General features: G+C 40.0%; 1 protein-coding gene across 22 annotated transcripts in view; it reads left to right on the forward strand.

The window, feature by feature from the left end:
- The window catches only part of ZNF236 (zinc finger protein 236), a 221643-nt gene that overhangs the window by 64224 nt on the left and 136003 nt on the right, over nucleotides 1-21416 (forward strand). For all 22 annotated transcript variants that reach the window (XM_075921084.2, XM_075921086.2, XM_089776349.1 and 19 more), the window contains 9 exons: nucleotides 204-407; nucleotides 5766-5910; nucleotides 7765-8025; nucleotides 8352-8602; nucleotides 9084-9185; nucleotides 16131-16282; nucleotides 16808-16911; nucleotides 20759-20910; nucleotides 21073-21285. In XM_075921084.2, the coding sequence (XP_075777199.1) occupies nucleotides 204-407; nucleotides 5766-5910; nucleotides 7765-8025; nucleotides 8352-8602; nucleotides 9084-9185; nucleotides 16131-16282; nucleotides 16808-16911; nucleotides 20759-20910; nucleotides 21073-21285 (1584 nt within the window). The remainder of the gene's footprint in view (nucleotides 1-203; nucleotides 408-5765; nucleotides 5911-7764; nucleotides 8026-8351; nucleotides 8603-9083; nucleotides 9186-16130; nucleotides 16283-16807; nucleotides 16912-20758; nucleotides 20911-21072; nucleotides 21286-21416) is intronic.

The raw sequence follows: 21416 nt of genomic DNA on the forward strand, positions 1-21416 counted from the left end.
GTATATAAATAGCATACACGCAATTTCCCAGTTCTTTTCTCCTCCACCCCCTCGAAAAATATCAAAATACACATACCCTCCCCCATCTGATAATATCAATCTCTGTAAACGTACTGTTATAATTTTATTGTTTGGATTCTATAGTTTTTATTTCTACAGACCTGGAAGTAAACAATGAAGTAATGTATTTTAATCTCTTGCAGGTGTGAGACCTTTTGCTTGTCCTCACTGTGATAAAAAGTTTAGAACATCAGGCCACAGAAAGACTCATATTACTTCACACTTTAAACACACTGAACTACGAAAGATGCGACACCAGCGTAAACCTCCAAAAGTTCGAATAGGAAAGACCAGCGTTCCAGTACCGGATATTCCTTTGCAAGAACCCATACTCATCACTGATTTAGGTGAAAACTGAGTTAGCATATACTGTAATTTACTCATTGTAATCCTGAAATTTGGGTTTAGAATGTGAATGCAGTAGGGTACACTGTTAGGCAAAGGCGATGATAGTTTTACAATTCCATTTTAGTTGCTTACTCCTCTGACCTTCTAAAATACTTGTTATGGATTATGGGGAAGAAAGATGGGGGCAATATAGAAACTGTTTATGCCTGCTCTGCTTCAGCTAGAGACTCCACCATTGTGGGGAGATCAGGCAGCTTCCATTTACTTTGCTCATTCAAGTACCTACAGGAGTAGCATTGTTGGACTGGTGGATGGATCCAGCCAACCTGTGTATTAGAGTGTTTCGCCTCACTTTTTCTCACAATTTATTGTGGTAACAATTGCTTCTTCTCTAACTTAGAGATCTTTCCTAGGAAATCTATGAATGCAAGGTATATGGCTCAACAAAGTGTGGCTCATCACATGAGCCTAGGAGTTGAGGACTATTCATTTGTCCTGTCAGACTTTCTCCTTCATGTCAAGAAAAAGACTTTACAGTTCCTCATGGACAACGTTGCAGTGAATTTCTACATAAATGGAAATAAAGGGACTAGATCACACTGTTTCTGTTGAGAGCAATTGGTATTTGTGAGTTTTGTATCACCAATATCATGCAGCAAATTGCCCTGAACAGATCAGTAAGCAAAGATCATGAGTGGTTTTGCAGGCTGGCTATTGTGGGATTGATTTTTAGGGTCCTGTTTTGCTATTCATCTAAACAAAAAGTGTCAGGTTTTTTTGTTTTGTTTTTGTTCAAGGACATTCCATCTCTGATGGATGTGTGGCTGCAGTTTGGGAAAGGCAATCTGATGTACGCCTGCTTTCCCCATTCCCATTTTGCTCATTCCCAGGATGTTGCCAGGGCTCCTTTAACAGTACCTCTGAAATCTAACTTGAAACTTAGGACTGTGGATGCCTCTATATCTCTGACTGGCTGCTCTCCATCTTACAGCATGAATGCTCCATTATTAATGCCTCAGGAGGCAAGGCTCTCAAGGAATGTATCAAATGTTCTTCTGAATAGGTGAAAACCATCTATTAGATATGCTTACCTGTTGAAATGGAACTGATTCTTCCTACGGTCAAAGCAGATATTTTACCAGTCTGAACCTCTGTCCGACATAATTTTGACTGCTTGTTTCACCTAAAACAACAAGGCTTTATTGTAGTTCTGTAAGAATTCCCTGGTAACTCCTTCTATTTTTCATTCACCAATTGTGGGATTCTTAATATTTTCTGATCCCATGTCAATTCAATTTTAAAGGGTCTGGACAGGTTATAACCTCATGTCATGGATCCCATTTCTCCTGAGACTTAAATGCGCTGCTGCTGTGGTTTATGGATCCACCCTTTGAAGTGATGGCTACCTACTCTGAGGCATTTATCTGAAAGTAGCATTTTTGGTAGCTAATACCATTAGGAAAATTTTGTAAGTGACTGTCATTATGTTGTTTAGGTGTATCTCAAAAGGAAAAACAGTTATGTCTGCATCTGAAATTCCTAACTAAGTAGTATCAGAATTCTGCTTCAATCAAGCCATTTCTTAACTGACATTCTTTGCTAATCCTCATTCTCATAAGGGTAAGGAAAGGCTCCATGTCTTGGATGTCAGAAGGGTATTGTTGGACAGAACTAGGTGTTTTAGGTCACATTCATTTCAGTCATTAATGGGATGGAAGGCCTTTCATTTTCAGTGCAGAGGATTTTGTCCTGCTTTTGCCTGAACGGTTACACTGCCAACATGCTCCTTCCAGCCAGAGTGATAGTGCATTCTATAGCATCTCATGCAGGTTGTGCAGCCTTTTAAGCTCAAATACATGTAACAGATATTTGTCTTGATCATTGGTACATGCCTTTACAACCCTGTATCTCTGTGTGTACGAAAAGATGCCAAGTTTGGTCAAGTAGTTCATTAGTCATTGCTCAAGTACACTGAATGCTGCCTAGATTTTGAACTGCTTTGGAGTCATCTAAAATGAAGTGAACATATGCAATCAAAGAATTAAAACCCATTACTAACCTGTACCATAACTGTTGTTCTTTGAGGTATTGCACATGTCTAGTCCATGGCTCCATTCCCTTACACTCTCTCTTTTTCTCTCTCTCTCTCTCTCTCTCTCTCTCTCTCTCTCTCTCTCTCTCTCTCTCTCTCTCGGAGTCTGTCTGATAAGAAGCAACTGAGGGGGATAGGGTAGCTCCACCATTTTATACCATTGTGTAGCAGCGTGGAGCAACAGAGGTCACTTGCACCTCCTCCATGGGTACAACAGAGAGTAAAATGCATTAGATGTACACACCTGAAGTGGATTGGATATGTGTAACACATCTCAGAACAGTTACAGAACAGGTTAGTTAGTAAGTTTTTCTTCATGGGTCAGTTCTTCTCAGTGAGAACATGATAGAATTCATACTGCCTGAAAATCTGTGACTGAACGAGGCATTGTGGAGAGTGCTATACAGTAATTCCTCATTTAACAAGTGCCCAGCTTAACACGTTTTCGCAACAGCACAATTCTTTTTTTTAGGGAACATTTTTTGAATTCCACGACCGTCCCCGGAATAACACAGTTTCCCCAGCCAGTCCTATGCCAGTGGCTATGTGGGGCTTCCCCTGCCTCCCTGCAAAGCAGCGGAGGGTTTGCCACTTGTCGCGTCGTTCCCCACTTACTCCCTCTCGCCGGACGCCTTGCCCCCTCTCCTACACCCCACTTGTAGGCCAGTGGCGGGGTTTCCCAGCAGACCCAGCACAGGGGCATGCTCCCAATCCAATCCCTCTCCTCTTCCCTCCCCTTTCCTTCCCCAGAGCCAAACATCTCCCCTCCCTGTTGTAACCCAGTCCCCTTTCTCCCCCAACCTTATGTCCCAGTCCCAACAGACACCACCACTTGAAATGCAACCCCCATCTTTTCCATTATTTTCAATGGGAAAATTGACCTCGCATAACACGTTTTCACTTAACACGATCATTTTCTGAAACATATCTATAGTGTTAAATGAGGAATTACTGTATAGTACACAGTAGTACTTTTTTTTTATAGTGTCCTTACCATTGCCTGTCTTGAAAGATCATGGTGTTTTATTGAGTTTCAGAATCCTTTATTGAGTTTCAGAATCTGGGTTGCTAATAATTTAAAGTAGATAGATTGCTTATTCAATAAGTAAAATCTTTTACCTTTTATAAAAGGAGTTTAAATGTTTTGGTTCCATCTTCCTACAAGTTTTTGTTTTAAGAATCTCTTGACACTAATAATCTTAGAATACATCAAAAAACATAGTAGTCAGATTCGACAGGTTTTTTGTTTGGTGTGTATTTCAAGTACAATTATTCAACTTTATTTTTTAGACAAAAGAGGAAATAGAAGCATATTTTGTTCTGTGGTGGAATTAAATGTCTCCAGTTATTAGATTGATTTCATTAAATTACACGTTTTTAATGGCTAAAATTGTGAAATATGTGGAAAGGCAGTTTTTTACAGATATGTTGTAGTTCCCATAGGTTACTGGGTTTGAAATGTGCAGTGCAGGAATCTGAGCTTCTACTGCTCTTCCAAGAGGGGCACCTTCTCTCTGGTAACATTTGAGTGTTCTCAAAACTATAATTTTCTGTGAATGGTGATGAGAAATTCCAAGCTGCAAAGGTCTTTACTACGTGTTGATGGTATGGTTGAACTAGTTCTCTACAGAAAATTAGAAGATGTGGGTTTTATTTTATTGTTAAAAATATTTATTTAATTTTTATTTTATTTGCTCATGGGTCAATATATATTTTAGGTAGGTTTCTTTATATATTTCCTATAGGGATATAAGCAAGTAGTTGACTAACCGATAAGCAAAAGCTTATCAGATAGTCAACACACTAGTCGTTTCTCCCCCCCCCGCTGCCTCTATCAGAAAGAGACATCAAGGGGAGGAGGGGAGAATAGTAGGGCGTACTGGAGGGAGCCGGTTCCTCCCAGCTGCATGAGAGGGCGCAGCAGCGGCGTTCCACCTTTGAAATGTGGGGCTCTTGTACATTTCAAATGGAAGTGCCACACGGAGCCTGGGGCCAGTGCTCAGCACAAACCCCTTCCCCTCCCCTACCTGGCTTCTGCCTTTTTTAATCCGTCGGTCGCTGGCCGTGGCGTCATGCCAGCGTCCTGGCATCTGCTGGCGTCTGGCTCGCGCCCCGCCTCCTTGCACCGGAGCTGCATGCAGGTAGCCCGGTGGCGAAAATCACTGCACTTCCTCCTCCCCTGCGGCACTCCTCTCCTCTGCCCAGCTGGTGGTTCGGATGGGGCCACGCCACCTGTAGTTGTCATGGGCTGCACAGTGAGCCTCTGTGGGCCGCATGCGGCCCTCGGACTGCATGTTGTGCAGGCCTGAGTTAGAGATAAATGGGCAGTTTGAAGATCTAAAACCTGGCTATTGCTGTGAATTTAAGCAGCACAAGTGGATCTTAGTTTTAAAAAGAAGTAAATTATACAGTAACTCTTTACAAGAGTGGACACTACAGGTATGCACAGGACCCTGTTTTCAGTTCAAAGATGTCTGAATGATTTTGGACCTTTTTTTCTTGAGAAATCTGCTGCTACCCCACATTCTGTCTCGTCATTTGAAAAGAGGTGTTTTGTTTTGTGTTTTGGTTAATTTTCTGAGACTAAGACTTGGACAGTTAATAACAGGAACTCTTCCCTTATTTCCAGAGCTGAATTTGGCTTCTTAAGGGTACATTGTATAAATTGTATCTGTTTAAATAAATGTTTTTCCTCAATGAATTTCTTATGACACTGAAAAGATGACTACCAATTAGCGGAGGTAGATGTTGAGCAAAGAAAATAATTTCCACACACTATTTCAAATGTAGGTTTTATGTAATGTGAGGAAGACCAGTGCTACCTACAGGGTATCACTTGTATGAACGCTTTCAGTTAAATCTCACGTTACGTGACAGTGGGATAACATGAAATACAGCTAATTAAATGTCATATGATATAACTTAAATAAGATCCCTCTATAGGACTTCAGTCAGTTGCTAGTGAATTAGTTGGGTTTTATTTAACTTACTTTGGATTTTGTTGAAAATAAACATAATATGGATTTATAGGATTATATTTGCAGTTTACTGTAAGGGGCTAGAGCCATTAGTGCTACAAGGAACTGTGCAGCTAAGGTACCACACATAATTTTGAATAGATGCTGTAAAGATGTCTAAATCTTTTCCTGTTATTATTTATTAACAATATTTATAAAATAGGTATTGTTCTTTTAAAATGGTCAGTCTCTATACCATTGCAGCTTTACCAAATAATTCAATTTTGTTCTTTGTTTTATACATGCAGGTCTTATCCAGCCGATCCCAAGGAATAGCCAGTTTTTCCAAAGTTATTTTAATAATAGTTTTGGAAATGAAGCAGACAGGCCATACAAGTGTTTTTACTGCAGTCGTGCATATAAAAAATCTTGTCATCTTAAGCAACATATCAGGTAAAATAAACACAAAAGAGAAAGGAAATGTATTTAATACAATTTAATGTTAGGACAATTAAAATGGAAGAATAATTTGTGTAAAGTGTTTATAGGACTCCTTGCCAAGGCTTCAGTTCTATTACTTTGCTGTCCTTTACTTGTGAAACTACAAAATTCACTTGAAGTCAGGTTGGTCCAGATCTGGACTAAGGCTTTATCTACATTTGCAATTGATCAACAAAGCTTTTGTTGTTCACAGGTGCTTAAATTCCACCCTCCTTCACCCTCACCCCCCGATCCACTAAATGACTTAAAATTTTGCTGCAGCAAGTGTAGACGCTGCTTACAATGCAAAAGCCATTCCTGTGGCTAGAAGTACTTTTGTGAGGCAAAAATGCCAACAAATGGCATTCACATACACCAACTTTTAGCAGCTGAGTTGTTTGACACTTCCTTTTTGCTAAATGCTGCATGGTGTTAGACATAGCCTAACTTGTACCCTGCTGTACAAATTGATGAGCTTATGTTGAAGGGACTAATTACTTATTTAACTGCTGTAACTAAAAAAACGAAACTGGGTTTGTAACTGAATACATATTTTTCTGTGCACACAATTCACGGCTAGTGGTTATCAGTGCATACTTTCTTATTGGTCATTTGATTGAAGTTTAATTGGAGCCTGTGCAGGGGAACATATTGTATTGTAGTTTTCACACTCTTCTGCCAGCTCTATCTGTGCTATGCTGCAAGATTGGTCATTTGTACCTCGTCACTTTCAACTTGTGCCTCCTCCAATCACATTTCCTTAATTCTAGTTCTTTTCTCTACCACTTAGGCTTCTCATACATGCTCTGATCTCCTTGCACAGCCAGTCTGTTTCCTTTCCCATTGACTCCTTATATTTGTCTTCACACTCATCCACTGGTGTCCAGTCTCAGCACCCCAATCCTTAGTTGCCATATCCGTGCTCAAGTTCCTTCTCCCAATCTGCTCTTTACACCATCCTTGTCTGGTTCCATAGTCTAATCAGGGACCTGGTGGGTGTTCGTGTGCATGTGCAAGTCTCTACTGAGATTTTTCAAAGACTTGGTTAATTATGCATGTATTTTCACGGGAACAGCAAAAGGCATATCTTGGATACAAAAGCTATCCCTTGACCAGTTTCAAGTCCTTGCACCCATTTTTGGAAATGGCTACATTGTTTTAGATAAAATTCTCCCAATAGTAGTAGAGGTTGAACCTTTCTGGTCTGGGGCTCTCTAGTTTGGCAACATCAGTGGTCCTGTTGGACCAGAGAGCCCTGGCTCAGGGCAGCAGAGTCCCAGCAGCCTGGGACAGCCATGGTACTTTGGAGTCCCAGCGGTTCTGGCCCTGAGGCAGCAGAGCTCTGGTGAACCTTTCTGATCTGTCAACATCTATTGTCCTCCTGGACCAGAGAGCTCTGGCTCAGGGCAGTGGAGTCCTGGCAGCCTGTGGTAACTCTGTGGTTGCAGAATCCTGGCAGTTATGGCCCCAGAGCAGGGGAGCCTGGCTATCTGCTGACAGATCCTGAAAGAGCAGCCAATATCCAGCAAACCCTCTCCTTTTAGACTGGTCAGGTCCTGAGAGCGCTGGACTAGGCAGGTCAAACCTATACTAGTAATACTTAATAATCAGCATTAGCATCAGTTGTCAAGCAGAATTTCAGCTCAAATATTTTAAGTTTGGCAAAGTTATAAACAACTACCAACCTTACCTATAATTATGTGCTTAAGTGTAATTACATAACCAATTTATCTTATATTTTTAGGTTTTGTTGAATAAAATGTTAAATGCTCTTTGGTTATGTTTTTTCCCCAATTTGTTCTTTCATTTCTTTTTCTTTTTTTCAAGATCACACACTGGTGAGAAGCCATTTAAGTGTTCTCAATGTGGAAGAGGTTTTGTGTCAGCTGGAGTGCTAAAAGCACATATTAGAACTCATACTGGACTGAAAGCTTTTAAGTGTCTTATATGTAATGGGGCATTCACTACTGGTGGTAGCCTCAGGCGGCACATGGGCATCCATAATGATCTCCGACCATATATGTGTCCATATTGTCAAAAAACATTCAAAACGTCATTAAACTGCAAAAAGCACATGAAAACTCATAGGTAGGTATACAACTTTTTAAAAAAACTTTCAGTACATTTCAGTAGTTCAACTCTAAAGCTTCCTTAAAACCTACTGTGATTTGAGCTATGTATTATTATGTGGGTTCTAAAAAGAATTAAGAGTAATTTGATTGGCATAATTCATTAGGAAAATTTCCTTGTTAGCATCTAGCATAATGGGTCCTGGTGTATAACTGAAGCATCTAGGAACTATTTCAATACATATACATTGTGATAAAAGAGTAGAACTGTTTTAGAAAGAGTTTAAATAGTGTCTGGGGGGTCGGCATTATTTGCAAATAAAACATCTCACCTTTCATTCTCAGGTATGAGCTTGCACAGCAGCTGCAGCAGCATGAGCAAGCTGCTTCAATAGATGATTCAACAGTAGATCGACAGAGCATTCATGTTTCTACTCAGATGCAAGTAGAGATTGAAAGTGATGAGCTGCAGCAGCCAGAAGCTGTCACAGCAGATCAAGAAGCTATTTTAGAACTAGACCAGCAGCAGGTAGTAGCCACAGAAGAAACAGGACTGGGGCAACAATTGACTGACCAGTCTTTAGAACAAGATGAAGGTATATATTCAGTGTATCAAAAACCACCCAAAAAATATCAGTTATAGGTGAAGTTCTCAAATGATCTTGCCTCGAAAACTTTCATGAATTTGGCTTGAAGACTTCTGAAATAATGGTTTAGAAAAACATTTTCTATAAAAGCGTACAATAATTATTTAAATGTATGTACATTACTTAATTTTTCTTAGCCTGCTTAATTGTGAAAAATGTATGGGGAAATACAAAAAAATTATATTAATTCTTGTCCATTTTTATTGGAAAACATATTTAAACAATAAATCACAAAAATATGCAGTGTAGTATTTTATACAAGCATTTTCTTTTTACATCACCATCTGCTAGCACAGGACTGCTCGGACAAATAATTATAAAATAATAAAGCTTAAATAAAGACCTATCACATAAATTTAGTTGTGACTAATTTTATATTTACCTAATTAATTTGCATTTTCTTTTCTTGAATTTATGTTCCTGATTTCAGATAGGTTTGTGACATCCCAGCATACTTTACAGGAGAACATCAATCAGTTTGAACAGCAAGCTCTAACACAGCCGTCATTTGATCAACAAGGGTTATCACAAGGTTAGTTATAGATATCAGTTTTTAAAATTGTAGCTCTTAGTAAATTTGTTCCTAAAGTACTAGAATTAAAAGCCTTAATTCTGTGCACACACAATTTGGGTAACCTTTGTGTTTAGCTGTCCCATTGGTGCATGCAGAAGGAGTTCTACTAAAAACCTGATGTTAAATATTTTGAAAATAAACTTTGAAAAATTAAGAGCTTATTTCGCTTATTTAAACTTACCTAGATTTTCCATTAAAATTATTTCTATCTAATGGTTATAGCATGAGATTTGAAGTCAGTCATTTTGTATTTTGTTCCTAGTTTGTGTCACCATGAGCTGTCTGCATGGTATTTTCTATCTGAACTAAACAACATATAAATGGAAGACAGTAATGTTTGCCAACCTCACAAAGATGTTGAGGCTTAATTAATGCCTGTAAAGAATTTTGAGAATATTGATGAAAAATCATCAATGCACAGCATTAGCTTATAAAATTTACACTACTGCCATAGCAATGCCCTATACCATTTGCAAAAAAATATGCAAAATCAAAATACAAAAATCTCCTATTAATTTGTTATTTTTGTGTGTGTGTGTGTGTGTGTGTGTGTGTGTGTGTGTGTGTGTGTTACCAAAGTTGGGTAAATCTAGTGATATTAGAGTGAGTGATGGAAGCATAATAACATTAAGAATTGGCTGGATCCCCAAACCATTCATTTTTAGATACTTGAGTATTGGCGCTTATTGAAGCTGCAAAATACATTTTTAAAGGAAGCATTAATAATTTTGCATGTGACCTAGACTCTACTGTAACTTTCAATCTCAATTCTTTGTAAAGAAGCTTTTGCTCGGGAATGGTCATGTGTTTGAATGGGTATCAAAAATTTAACTATGGCTGTCATAAAAGGTCTGCAGAGGCCTACCAAAAGGCTTATCTTTTGAAAGTTTCAGCAAGTCCGGAAGAGAAAGAATATGATAGGGAAAGATATACCTGGGGTGGATAGTGTGATTAGTAGTGAAGCAGATGATTACCGGAAGGCTCTTCCTTCCCTTTTGGTTCCTTGTGTCCTCTCTTCTTTCCTCTCTCAACTCAGGTTCATCTCCTGGTGGCTCCTCTAAATATCTCTTATTTCCCACCCAAGACCTCTGTACTCACCTCTTTCCTAGCATGCATGTCTCATCCTGCGTCATCACCTCGCTTTACTCCCTTGTATACACCAGTGTGTCCTTTTATCCTCTCCGTCTTGCTTCTGTTCTACGCCTTACCTCTTCTGTCCCTTTCACCCTCTTGTGGATGGCTGCTTTGCCTGTCCTACTCATCTCCTTTGTCCTCATCCCATATTCTCCAGTGTCTTTCATTCAGAAACTGGGAAGCAGTACTTCATGTCATTGCTCCATGTATCTCTCAGTCCACAGTTTTCTAATACCCTCTGCTTTTACTATGTGTCATCCTAGACTTCTGCCCTGACATGCTTCTACCTGGTTTCCTACCACCGATTTCTGATTCAGGCTTGGCCTACATAACAAAGTGATCTTACATCAACCTAATTTTATCAGTGAACAGACTGTAGCCGTATCCCACTAAGGCAAGTGCCTTACTACACCAACATAATAACCTGCAGAAGAGGGGTAGGGCTTATGTTGGTGTAGTTTATAGACAGTGTCTCTGTAGACCAGGGATGGGAAATAATTTTCATAGCGGGGCCACTTAATGAATTTTGGTATTTAGTTATGGGCTGCTCTACTCATCCCGAAGAGGCATGGTCTCTGGGTAGGAAAGGGACAGGGCTGGGGACTAGCCTCCCCCCCCAGAATTGTCTGGGCTCGAGGCTTTAAATTAAAAACACAGCAATGGGCTCATGGTTCCCAGCCCTGCCTTACTGTGTTGCCTGGCAGCTGCCCAAGATTGCTGTGGCTATTTAAAGGTATCATGGGTCCAGCTCCTGCCAGGATAGCACCATGGCTGGGAACTGAGAGCCCCATTTAAACAGGATCCTGCTGCCTGAGCCGCTGCCTGGAAATTTGGTGACACAGGCAGCAGGATATTAATAGAAAGTGGCCAGATGCAGTCCGCTGGCTGGATCAAAGTGTTAGGCCTGCTGGATCCGGCCTCTGGGTTGCATCTTGCCCAACCTTGGTGTAGACACTGCCTTACTTATTATCTTGTCAAAGGCTGGAGCCCTGAAAGAACAAAGCTGGGTGTCTAGAGCCTGACTGCACTCAGCTCCCTGCTCCAGTCAGGCTGTGCCTGCCTCATTTCCCAGTTCATGGCAGGTAGGGGAGATGCTCAGGCAGCTGCCTCCCATGCTCCCAACTTAAGACTGTAGTTTAGACATGTCCTCAGATGCTCCAGCAGTAAAGCCAGTCATTAATGGATCATTTGAAAATTATTTTTCTGATATTTACCAAAGTTTCCAGAAAAATACCTCTGGAATGTAGAATGTGGAATGCAGAACTTGAAGATGATCCGTTTCTGATTGTGACTGGGGAGTGGTTTAAAATTTGGATTTATGGAAACTTAGTTCTAAATTTAATTATATAATGCCTATTGATGCTTCCTAATTGTAAGTAAATGGTTAGAATTACTATTGATTTTCATTTCCTTGATTTTTAATTTGGTTCCTTGTCTAGTTAAATAGCGCCCTTTACAAAGATATAGTTGCCTCTCTTTACTTCAGTGTGTAACACAATTTGGGATATAGTTGTGTTTTGCTTGTTTTTTTATTCTTTGTTATAATGCATGTATAAGATTTGAGAGAAAGTATTAATGTCTCCAGATTTATTAAGCAGGCAGGCCTGATCCAAATCCATTGAAATCCATTGGAATTTTGTGATTGCCATCCCATCTGAGATCTTTCCAAAATTGCAGAAACAACTGATTTTTCTCAAACTGTTCATTTTAGATTGAGAAATTATACTATTTTCATCTCAAAGTATAATATAATTTATGCTTCAGTTTCAGTATATTACTTACCAGTTAGTAAATATGCATTGGTAAATGCTTTTTCTGGAAAAAAATGTTTTGGAGTCTTAGTAGTATTCATTTTTAACATAGAAATATATGCTGCTCAACATGATTTAAAAAACATGATAAAAATTTCATTTGTATAAGATTTCTCCTGTTCTACTTGGAATCTCATCCACAGATTCCCAACTCTTTGAAGTTTCCTTGAAGATCTTGGAGCCCTTCAGTTTTTTTGAATTTCAGGTAGGTAAGCATATGCGCGGATGCATGCGTTAAATTGGTCGACCCTCTCCCTATGTCTGCATCTGTGCTTCATGCTCCTCAGTTCCTTTTTCCTGCCAACTAGGTAGGACATCTGAGTCTCAGAAATTTATATTTTCTTTCCTTGGTATTTATAGGCTGCAATTCTTGTTAAATGTATTGGTTAAATATTTAGTTTATTAATAAAACAGTGTTGGAGTATTCTGAAATTTTCATACGTTTTACTTCAAATAACCATCCAACCAACTCCTATATTTGTAAAAGAACAGATGTAGACTATCAGGATCATACATGACATTTTTCTTGTAGCAATTTTACAGGATGCCTGTTTTGTTCAGATAGACTTCATTTCTTTTACCATTCACACTTTTTTAAAAAAAGAGTTGATTCCTTCCCTGAGGGTAATATAGGCCAGAACTGTAATCTGTTATTCACTTGGTCTGATTTTGACAACATCAAGAATACGAAATCAGTGAATTTTTCTTGAGAGATTCTACATGCGAATACTCTATGATTCTTTATTTAAAGATATCTTTGGTGGATCAGAGGTAGTGCTTTTCAAGAAAATTGTTTTTGGGATTATGACTTTCCAATTACTGAACATCAGTTGGCATAGACCACTCTCGTTAATGGATCATTTCACCATTCTCTCCTTTGATGCCTTTCTCTAAGTGCAGTTGGATGCAACAAATATAGGTAGTATCGGTGATTGTACTGGGTTTTCAGAGGTCTCTGCTGTCATTCTGCTGACTAACGTGTTGAGATCATGGTTTGTGATCTCAGTTCTTGCAATTGAAACTCTTTCAGTGATGGTTCAGGACTTAAAGGTTCTGATTCTGCTCAAGGTTTGCCTGAGCATGCAGCCTAGCTGGTGCCAGTAGATTTAGTTAATAAGCAGGCATACAGAATATTTAGTTGGCAGTTTCGTGTTTTCATAGAGATCCAAATGTGCATATAAATTCCTTTAAATTGTTTAAAGGATGTCAATTTTGGAACTGAAGACTCTAGATTATTACTCAAAATTCAGATGCAATATTTCCCACAGGATGCTATAGTTTGTGGCCCTTATATATAGGACTTCTGTTTTCTGATAATGGGCTGATTTCCAGGATATTTCTTCAGTATAACTTCATGTGGAAGTGAAGGAAAATGTCCTTAACCCAAGAAAGCGCAAACTTCACAAATAGATCATCATGCTGCAAGTAGTATAGCATCTCATTCAGGACTGAGAAGGACTTGAAGAACTCTGTGTAAGATCAGAAGCTTTTTCTCTTTCACAACAGAAGTTGGTCCAGTACAATAAATTCTCTGACGCCTTGTGTCTCTGATACCCTGGCTCCAACACACTGTAAACAGGGACTGTCCAGTAATAGACCCCTGTGAATCTACTCAATTCCAAATATCCCCTGTTCCATGTCAGGGAAGGATGAAGCCCTGTAAGGTTTTCAGGTGAAAGGGTATGGTCTTTTGATTAAAGCACAGGAGAGCTGGGTTCTATATGTGGCTCTGCCACAGAATTCATGTGTAGCCATGGTTGGTAAGATGCATAATTTCTTCATCTTCTTAGTCCCAGGTATAAATAGATGAACTGTAAAAGTACAGTAATAGTAGATACCATCAGCATTTCTCAGAACTGTGAAGTTGCTGTATTGAATTCCCAGATTCATTTAAAAGATTAGAGAGAGTTTGAAATATGATCTTAATACAAGGAATTAAGCAGACCAATGTGGGTCTCAGATGTTTCTTGTTGTACCTTCAGTTCTTACTCAGGCCAGAACTTCTTTCACAGGCATGGACTAATTCTTCAATGTGACCAAACAGCAACTCTGATTGTACAGGTCTTTCTTCTGAGCATTTTGTTTGAAAGTTTGAAATTGTTCCAGAATTTTTTTGAAATTGTTCAGAATATCAAATAATCTCTTTACCGCAAAACATTGAATTGAAATGGATAATGTTATGTTATAGTGAGACATTTTATTACCCTTGTCTAAAGAAAAAGATACTGTGTTACCTCATCTTGACTTGATTGGTTTTGTAGGTGGTCTCTTTTGGTGTACTTAACTTATTTGGGTTTTTTGGATGGGTTGGGGAAGGCATTGTCCAAGTTCTTCTAAAAGTCATCATTTTTGCTTTTGAATTTCTTGTTTTTTTCAAAGATAGCCTCAATATGTTCTCACTGAAACATTTTCTTTGCTATCAGATATAAATTTGATCCCAAACAATCTTCTTGATCATTACTTTAAACTTTCATTAAAGCATTCTTCAGGGTACTTTTTGTTACCCCAGCCAGGAGAATAAATGATCTATAGCATCTGTTAAACAAGCTGACCATCAGTAAAAGAGGGATTCTGATCCTGAAGTTATGTACTTTTTTTCCTGAGGGTTTCATCTGAATTTCACTTTGGAAGAAAATAAGATTCAGTAAGTTTGATTGATGTAGGAAAGAAAACTATAAAAACTATACTTTCACACTAAGTGTTTAGGTGTAGCAAGAGTTAGAGCCCCTTTAAGGTTTTGCCTACAATTATTGGTGATTTTACTATCCTGATAACTGTGTTTCTCTGTTGTGAGGATTACCATCCGAGAGACTGGAAGGAAAGTTCTGCTTTCTCCTTGCACATCCCTGTGACTGAAATTTAGTAATCTGCAAACATTTTGTAAAGCATTGTGGTTTAGAATCTGATGCTGTTGTGGTCATTTGATGTGCTTGTACAGTTCTACATTATTTTCTTAATCTTCATCTGTTGCCTATTAAAGGCAAACTACACAGCAAAAATAAAATTGTGCCCTTTTACTGTTCCTTAATGATGCATAATTATGTCTGATTCTGTTTCTCCAAATTTTCTATTTGTTTTTATAATAGCAATACCAGATCCTGCCTTCTTTCTTACTTTCTTTCCTCTTGTTGTTAAACAGTTATGTTTGATGTTGGTGACAGAACAGGCTGAAATCTGAGTTATACTTTCCTGGCTTTCAATGAGCCTTTTGTGATGGAATGGTTCCATTTATTGCTTCAGTATAGAGAGGGAGGTTACAATCTGATATATTCAAAGTAAAAACACAGAGAAAAGTAATCTGAGGCCATCTTTATCAGACATATACAGAAACGCAATTTTATTTTTACTTTGAACTTGCTTTTAAAAGGCTCTGCAAGGCTCTTCTTTACTATAATCTAAAGAGTGGGAATATGTGGAGGAGATCCAAAGTGGAGAAAATGGGGTTACTTTATCAGAAACTGGAGTTCTCCTATTGGGTCATCTCCTCCACTCACCCGCCATACTCCCCTCTGAGCTTCGCAATTTTGTGATTGGCTTCCAGTGTGAGTAAGGGAGTGTGATATCAACATGAATATGAATAAAGGGAGCTGGGTCAACCTGTTTGACACATGCATGCTTACATACAAGAAATTCAAAATTTCAATGGCTCTGAGGTATTTGAGGCTTCTTGAAGAAACTTCAAACTGTTGTTCTGTGGAGGAGATTGTCTAATAGAACTCCAGCTAATGGTAAGTAACCCTATTACTGTGAATATTTAATAGATGTTCAGATATGCATATGCATTTTACTTGTGTTTACTAATAAAGAGTGTAATGTTGTAATTTTCTGCTGTAAATTATTATTTAATATTTTTTTGAAGTTGCTATTTAAATAAGTTGTGTACTATTTATTTGTCCTATTTTCCGTTTTGTTCATTTTCCATTATTCTGGGCTTTTGACTTTCTTTTATTTATGTCAGGTTTTACAGTGAATGACAGCTACAATCAACAGAATCAATTTCCAGCTGTACAGCAGCTACAGGATTCAAGCACACTTGAGTCTCAGGCTCTTTCAACAAGTTACCATCAACCAAATCTTCTTCAAGTTCCTAACACAGAAACTATTAACGTAGTGAGTATATATGAAAGATAGAATTTATTGTTGTTCATTTCTTGATGTTGACCTTGTGAAGAGAGTAGCCTCTTTCAGAGGATGTTCATGTAACCACCAAGAAAATAAGGGAATGTTCCAGAAGAATTTTCGCTTAATTATTAATCACAATAAAAGCAAAACAAAATGGGGGAAAAAACAAAAAACAACAAAAAAAAAACAAAAAAAAAGGAAAAATAATAAGTTTCCCTATCCACTTGTATAAGAATATACAAATGCATCACTTTATTTTACATCTTCTGGCAGCTTCCTTTCTAAACCTAAAAATCTAGATGTGTGCATGCTGTGGATACATATAATGTCAAAATTTTTTAGACAAATTATGTATTTATAAATTTATGCTCTTATGCCATTTCTGTGGAATACTTGAGATGTACACATGCCTCAATCTGTCATACAGATTTCTGTGCCATAACTAGCTTTTAAGATTTGTTTTAGATATTGCTAGCTTTTAAGATTTGTTTTAGATCTCTATTCAATTTGTAGACTACGCGTCTCCTACAAGATCAGTCACAAGAAGAACTTGAACTTCATGCCCAACGCTCCCAGTTTCTTGAGGACAACGAAGATCAAAGTAGACGTTCATACAGGTCTGTTAGAATTCTTTTTGGCCTTTGTCAATTGACTTGCTTAGTTTCTTGCATTGCTACATTTTAATGGTAGTAAAGTCCAATATCATTAAATTCTCTGGAAATCAGCAATGCCATCTAAACATCAATTCATGTCTTTGTAGAAAGTGAATATAAAAATACATTAAAAAGGCATTTTGCTTATCATGTGGTTCACCCTAGAGAACATAGGAGGACTACAAGATTTTGAACAAAACTTCAAGTGAGGGACAATCCCCACTGAGAACCAGTCCAAATATATTTTACAGAATCATGATTGTGGGAACATATATATTTTTTTTGTTTGTATGTTCATACATCTCTGTAAAAGTACATATTTCATTCTTGGTGTGGATGTACTCTCTGCACTTGAGATCCCAGTCTTTTGGCCAACAATATCCTTCGGAACTTTGTATGATCCCTTAGGCTACATCTACGCTGCAAGGGTTTTCCACAAGAGGAAATGCATATGTCATGCTCGCATTTGCATTTTCTCCTCAAATCTCTTTTGCACAAGAAGTTTTTGCATAAAAAAACGCTGCGTAGTCGGCTCCTTTTTGCACAAAAATCCCTCTTTTGTGCAATAGCCGTTCTTCCTCATTTTTTCAGGAAGAACGGCTCTTGCACAAAAGGGGGATTTTGTTAAAAAAGGAACCGTCTACACAGCGCTTTTTTACGCAAAAACCTCTTGTGCAAAAAAGGGATTGGAGGTGAAAATACAGATGCAAGCGTGACATACAAACGAGCGCTCCATTTGCATTTCCTCTTGCGGAAAACCCTTGCAGTGTAGACGTAGCCTTAGGGTCTGTAGCAAAGGCCTTGTAGCGATTCATGGGCGTGGCACCTACTGTTGGTCACACCGGGAATTAGCTCTGACACTCAGCAGGATGTCCCCTTCTGGCCAATGCCTGGCTCTTTGCTCCACTGGCTCTCCTTGGACCAGTGTTGCTCTCAGGACCGCAATGTCCTCTTCAGGACAATGTCCTGCGACAGTGCTCCCTACCCAGTCCTCAGTCTTTAAACCTGCCACTGTGGCCAACTGCAGCCCCTTGCCTCAGGAGCAAGCCAAAGTCTGTATAGGCCACTTTCCCTGGTGTCAAGAAGTGGAGTAATGGGGGAGACCCAAGCCCATCCACTTCTTTGGATTCCAGCTCAGGAACCCTCTGGTGACAGTCTTGTCCTGCCTTCCTTCAGTCCCCTTAATTGCTTATGTTTTCTGCGCTACTTCCCTGTGACCCTTGTACCTTCTCAGCCCTGGTATCAGTCTTGGCCTGTTCAGCAGTGCTCTCTGGCCAAGGTGCTTCCCCTTCACTGGGAGCCAGTCCTGCACCCTTGCTGATCAGTACCCAACTGTCCTCTGCTCTGCTGAGTAGCTCCTTATAACAGGTCTGCCCCAGCAAGCTGCTCTCTGATTGGCTTCTTATAAGTCCTTTCCTAATTGTCCTGGACTCTGCTCAGGCTCCCTCTAGCTGGTTTTAACCCCTTTTCTAATGGAATAGGGAAGTTACGTAAAGGACAGAGCACCCAATGAGCACTCAATTTCTTCACTGCCCATGGCTGAGATGCAGCTACCTAGTGTCCATGTCTTGATGTGTTTAACTGTTTTTATTATCTCTTGTAAACAGTGTTAAATTAGAGGGGGTTAGTTAGGTTATTGTCCTGTTTTACCTGTAGGACTCCCATATCCCCATCAAATGTATCATTTATACATTATTTTAAAGGATTTTATAAGCCAAAGGAAGCAAATTTGCAGATGTTTTCATTCGACCGCACCACAAGACTGACTTCAGAAATGCCCTAGTATTGTAGCCCCAACCTCAGTCCTTGGACAGGTTCCACCTCTTTTTATAAGTATTTCAGTGAGCTCAGGATTTGTCAGTTCCCGAAGTACCTCATCGAAGGTATCCAGCTTCTGTCTCTGGTAAGATAGTCAAAAAGCTTTCTGAGAATAAGGAGCATCACTCCTTGGAGAAAGCGAGAGAGAGATCACCTACAAGAGTTTCCACTAAGAGAAGATCTAAGTTCTCTATTCTCTCATTGCTGAATTGGCCTTTCGTGTATGCAAGATTTGCTAAAATATTTTCTGAGCAGACATCTCTTGGATATGCCTAGTATGACAAAATGTACTGACATTCCTAGGGTGATGGAATCGTTTTAATCAAGTGTGCAATAATGATAATAGTAACAAACATAATCCTATTATATTGTACTTTAGTAATTGCAGTATGATAATGAAATTAAAGTTCTGGGTTTTAACACAACCATTGGGTGGCACAGACTACAGGTTTAATCTCTATATTGGGTGTGGGGTGTGAACTTCAGGAGGGAATTAGAGTGTGGGAGGTGATTTGAAGTTCAGGTTCCAGGCGACCCTTATCTCAGGTGGCTCCCTGGAAGCAGCAACATGCCATCCTAGATGGAGGCTCTGCTTGTTGCCCTGTCTGCAGGAACCACCCTCAGAGCTCCCACTGATAATGGTTCCCAGACAGTGGGAGCTGTGGAACTGGTACCCTAGGAGCCAGAACAACATGCTGCCTCTTCATTGGGGCTACAAGGAGCCAGTTGGGGCACATGCTAGCCAGACTTTTAATGGTCCAGTTAGCAGTGCTGACCATAGCTGTCAGGGTCCACTGAGTGTTCTGGTCTAAAACCAGATACCTGGCAACCCTATTGTTGGCGCCTGAGGCCTCAGGGCTGGGGCTCTGCTCCTCATCCAGGCTTTCTAAGTCCCTGCTGCCTAACCACCTCAGAACTGAAGCTCAGACCCCATCTAAGACTCTCTCCCTCCACTCCTACCCTTCACTTGCTCCTTCTGCTTGAGAGTCCCACCTATCTCCAGAGGAGGTACAGGATCGTGCATCCAGGAGCAATAGGGAGTCAGGATGAGGAGCTGATGCTTTGCTGCTTGCCCCCCACTCTCACTATCCAGGAGGCCGTTGTGCCCACAGGGGGAAACCCCCTGGTAGCAGTATGGGAGAAACACTGGTTTAGATAAGTGTCTGTACCTGATGAATTTCTACTTGCTAAAAAATACTACTCCATAGCAAAACAAAACAAAAAATACAGGTTGATCCTCTCTTGTCTGGGATGTTCTGGTCCAGCAACATCTGTGATTCGTCAGGACCATGAATACTGCTAGACCAGAGAGTCCCTGGACCAGAGGACTGGGAGGCCACAGGGTTGGACGCAGCAGTGCTGGGACAGCAGAGCCGCGACAGACCTTGCGGCCCCGAGGAATAGAGCCCGGTGGCTCCAGAGTATCAGATCCACATCCAGACCCAGCCAGCATTCCCTCTAAGATGCCAGCTTCGGACTGGGTGGGGCTGATTAATCACCTGTGAACCTGTGCTGCCTTGAACCTTAGAGGGAGTACATGACCAGCTGTGTTGCTTTTGTCCGGCTGCCATAGCCCAGCCTGGTTTCCCCCTTCCGGGCTGCTGAAGCTGCAGTCCTGGCCCTGCTGCCAGGAGGCAGGCAGCCCCAGTCATGCTGCCATTACTACCCAGGCACCTGCGAACCTGCTGCTGCTGCCCAGGATATTATGGTCCCGCTGCTGCCTGGGCTGCCATGGTCCCAGCCCCAGATAGTGCTCCACTGCCACTCGGGAATTGCCATTGCCCTGGTTGTTGCGGCTCTGCCACCACCAGACTCGCGGGGCTCCTAGCAATGGTCCTCCTGCTCTGGGATGTTCTCATCCAGGAGCATCTGTGGTCATTCTGGACCACAGATGGTTGCTGGATGAGAGAGTCCCAGGCAAGGGAGGTGCAGCCTATAATAACTGTCTTTAATACAACCTGAAAACTAGCTTTTTTTTGTTTGGTTTACATAGATGTGAATATTGCAACAAGGGTTTTAAGAAATCCAGCCATTTGAAGCAGCATGTGCGATCACACACTGGGGAGAAGCCTTATAAATGTCAGCTGTGTGGCCGTGGATTTGTTTCCTCGGGAGTTCTTAAATCACATGAGAAGACTCACACAGGCAGAGTATCTTTTAAATACTGTGTTTATTTATGATGTTTATAAATGTCTCTAATGAAAATACCTATTTGTTTTTGTGACTTCAGTTTTGGAAGTTGCTGTTGTCTCTTAATGTTCTCTGTGTAGATGAATCAGACAAATATATTTTTTCTCTTACTTTAAGGAGTTAAAGCATTCAGCTGTAGCATTTGCAATACAGCTTTCACTACCAATGGCAGCCTTACTAGGCACATGGCAACTCACATGAGCATGAAGCCTTACAAGTGCCCATTCTGTGATGAAAGCTTCCGAACAACCGTTCACTGCAAAAAGCACATGAAAAAACACCAAACAGTCTCCTCTGCAGAAGCAGTACCTGGAGAGGCAGGAGGAGGAGGTGAACAACATTTATTTATTCATTTATTTATTCATTCATTCATTCATTCATTCATTCATTCATTCATTTTTACTGTAACAGACCTTGACTGCAAACCAGGCAAAAATGATGATAAATTTCATTTATGCTAT

The sequence above is a fragment of the Pelodiscus sinensis genome, chromosome 2, assembly GCF_052426305.1.
Source record: "Pelodiscus sinensis isolate ZL-2025 chromosome 2, ASM5242630v1, whole genome shotgun sequence".
Classification (NCBI taxonomy): Eukaryota; Metazoa; Chordata; order Testudines; family Trionychidae; genus Pelodiscus; species Pelodiscus sinensis.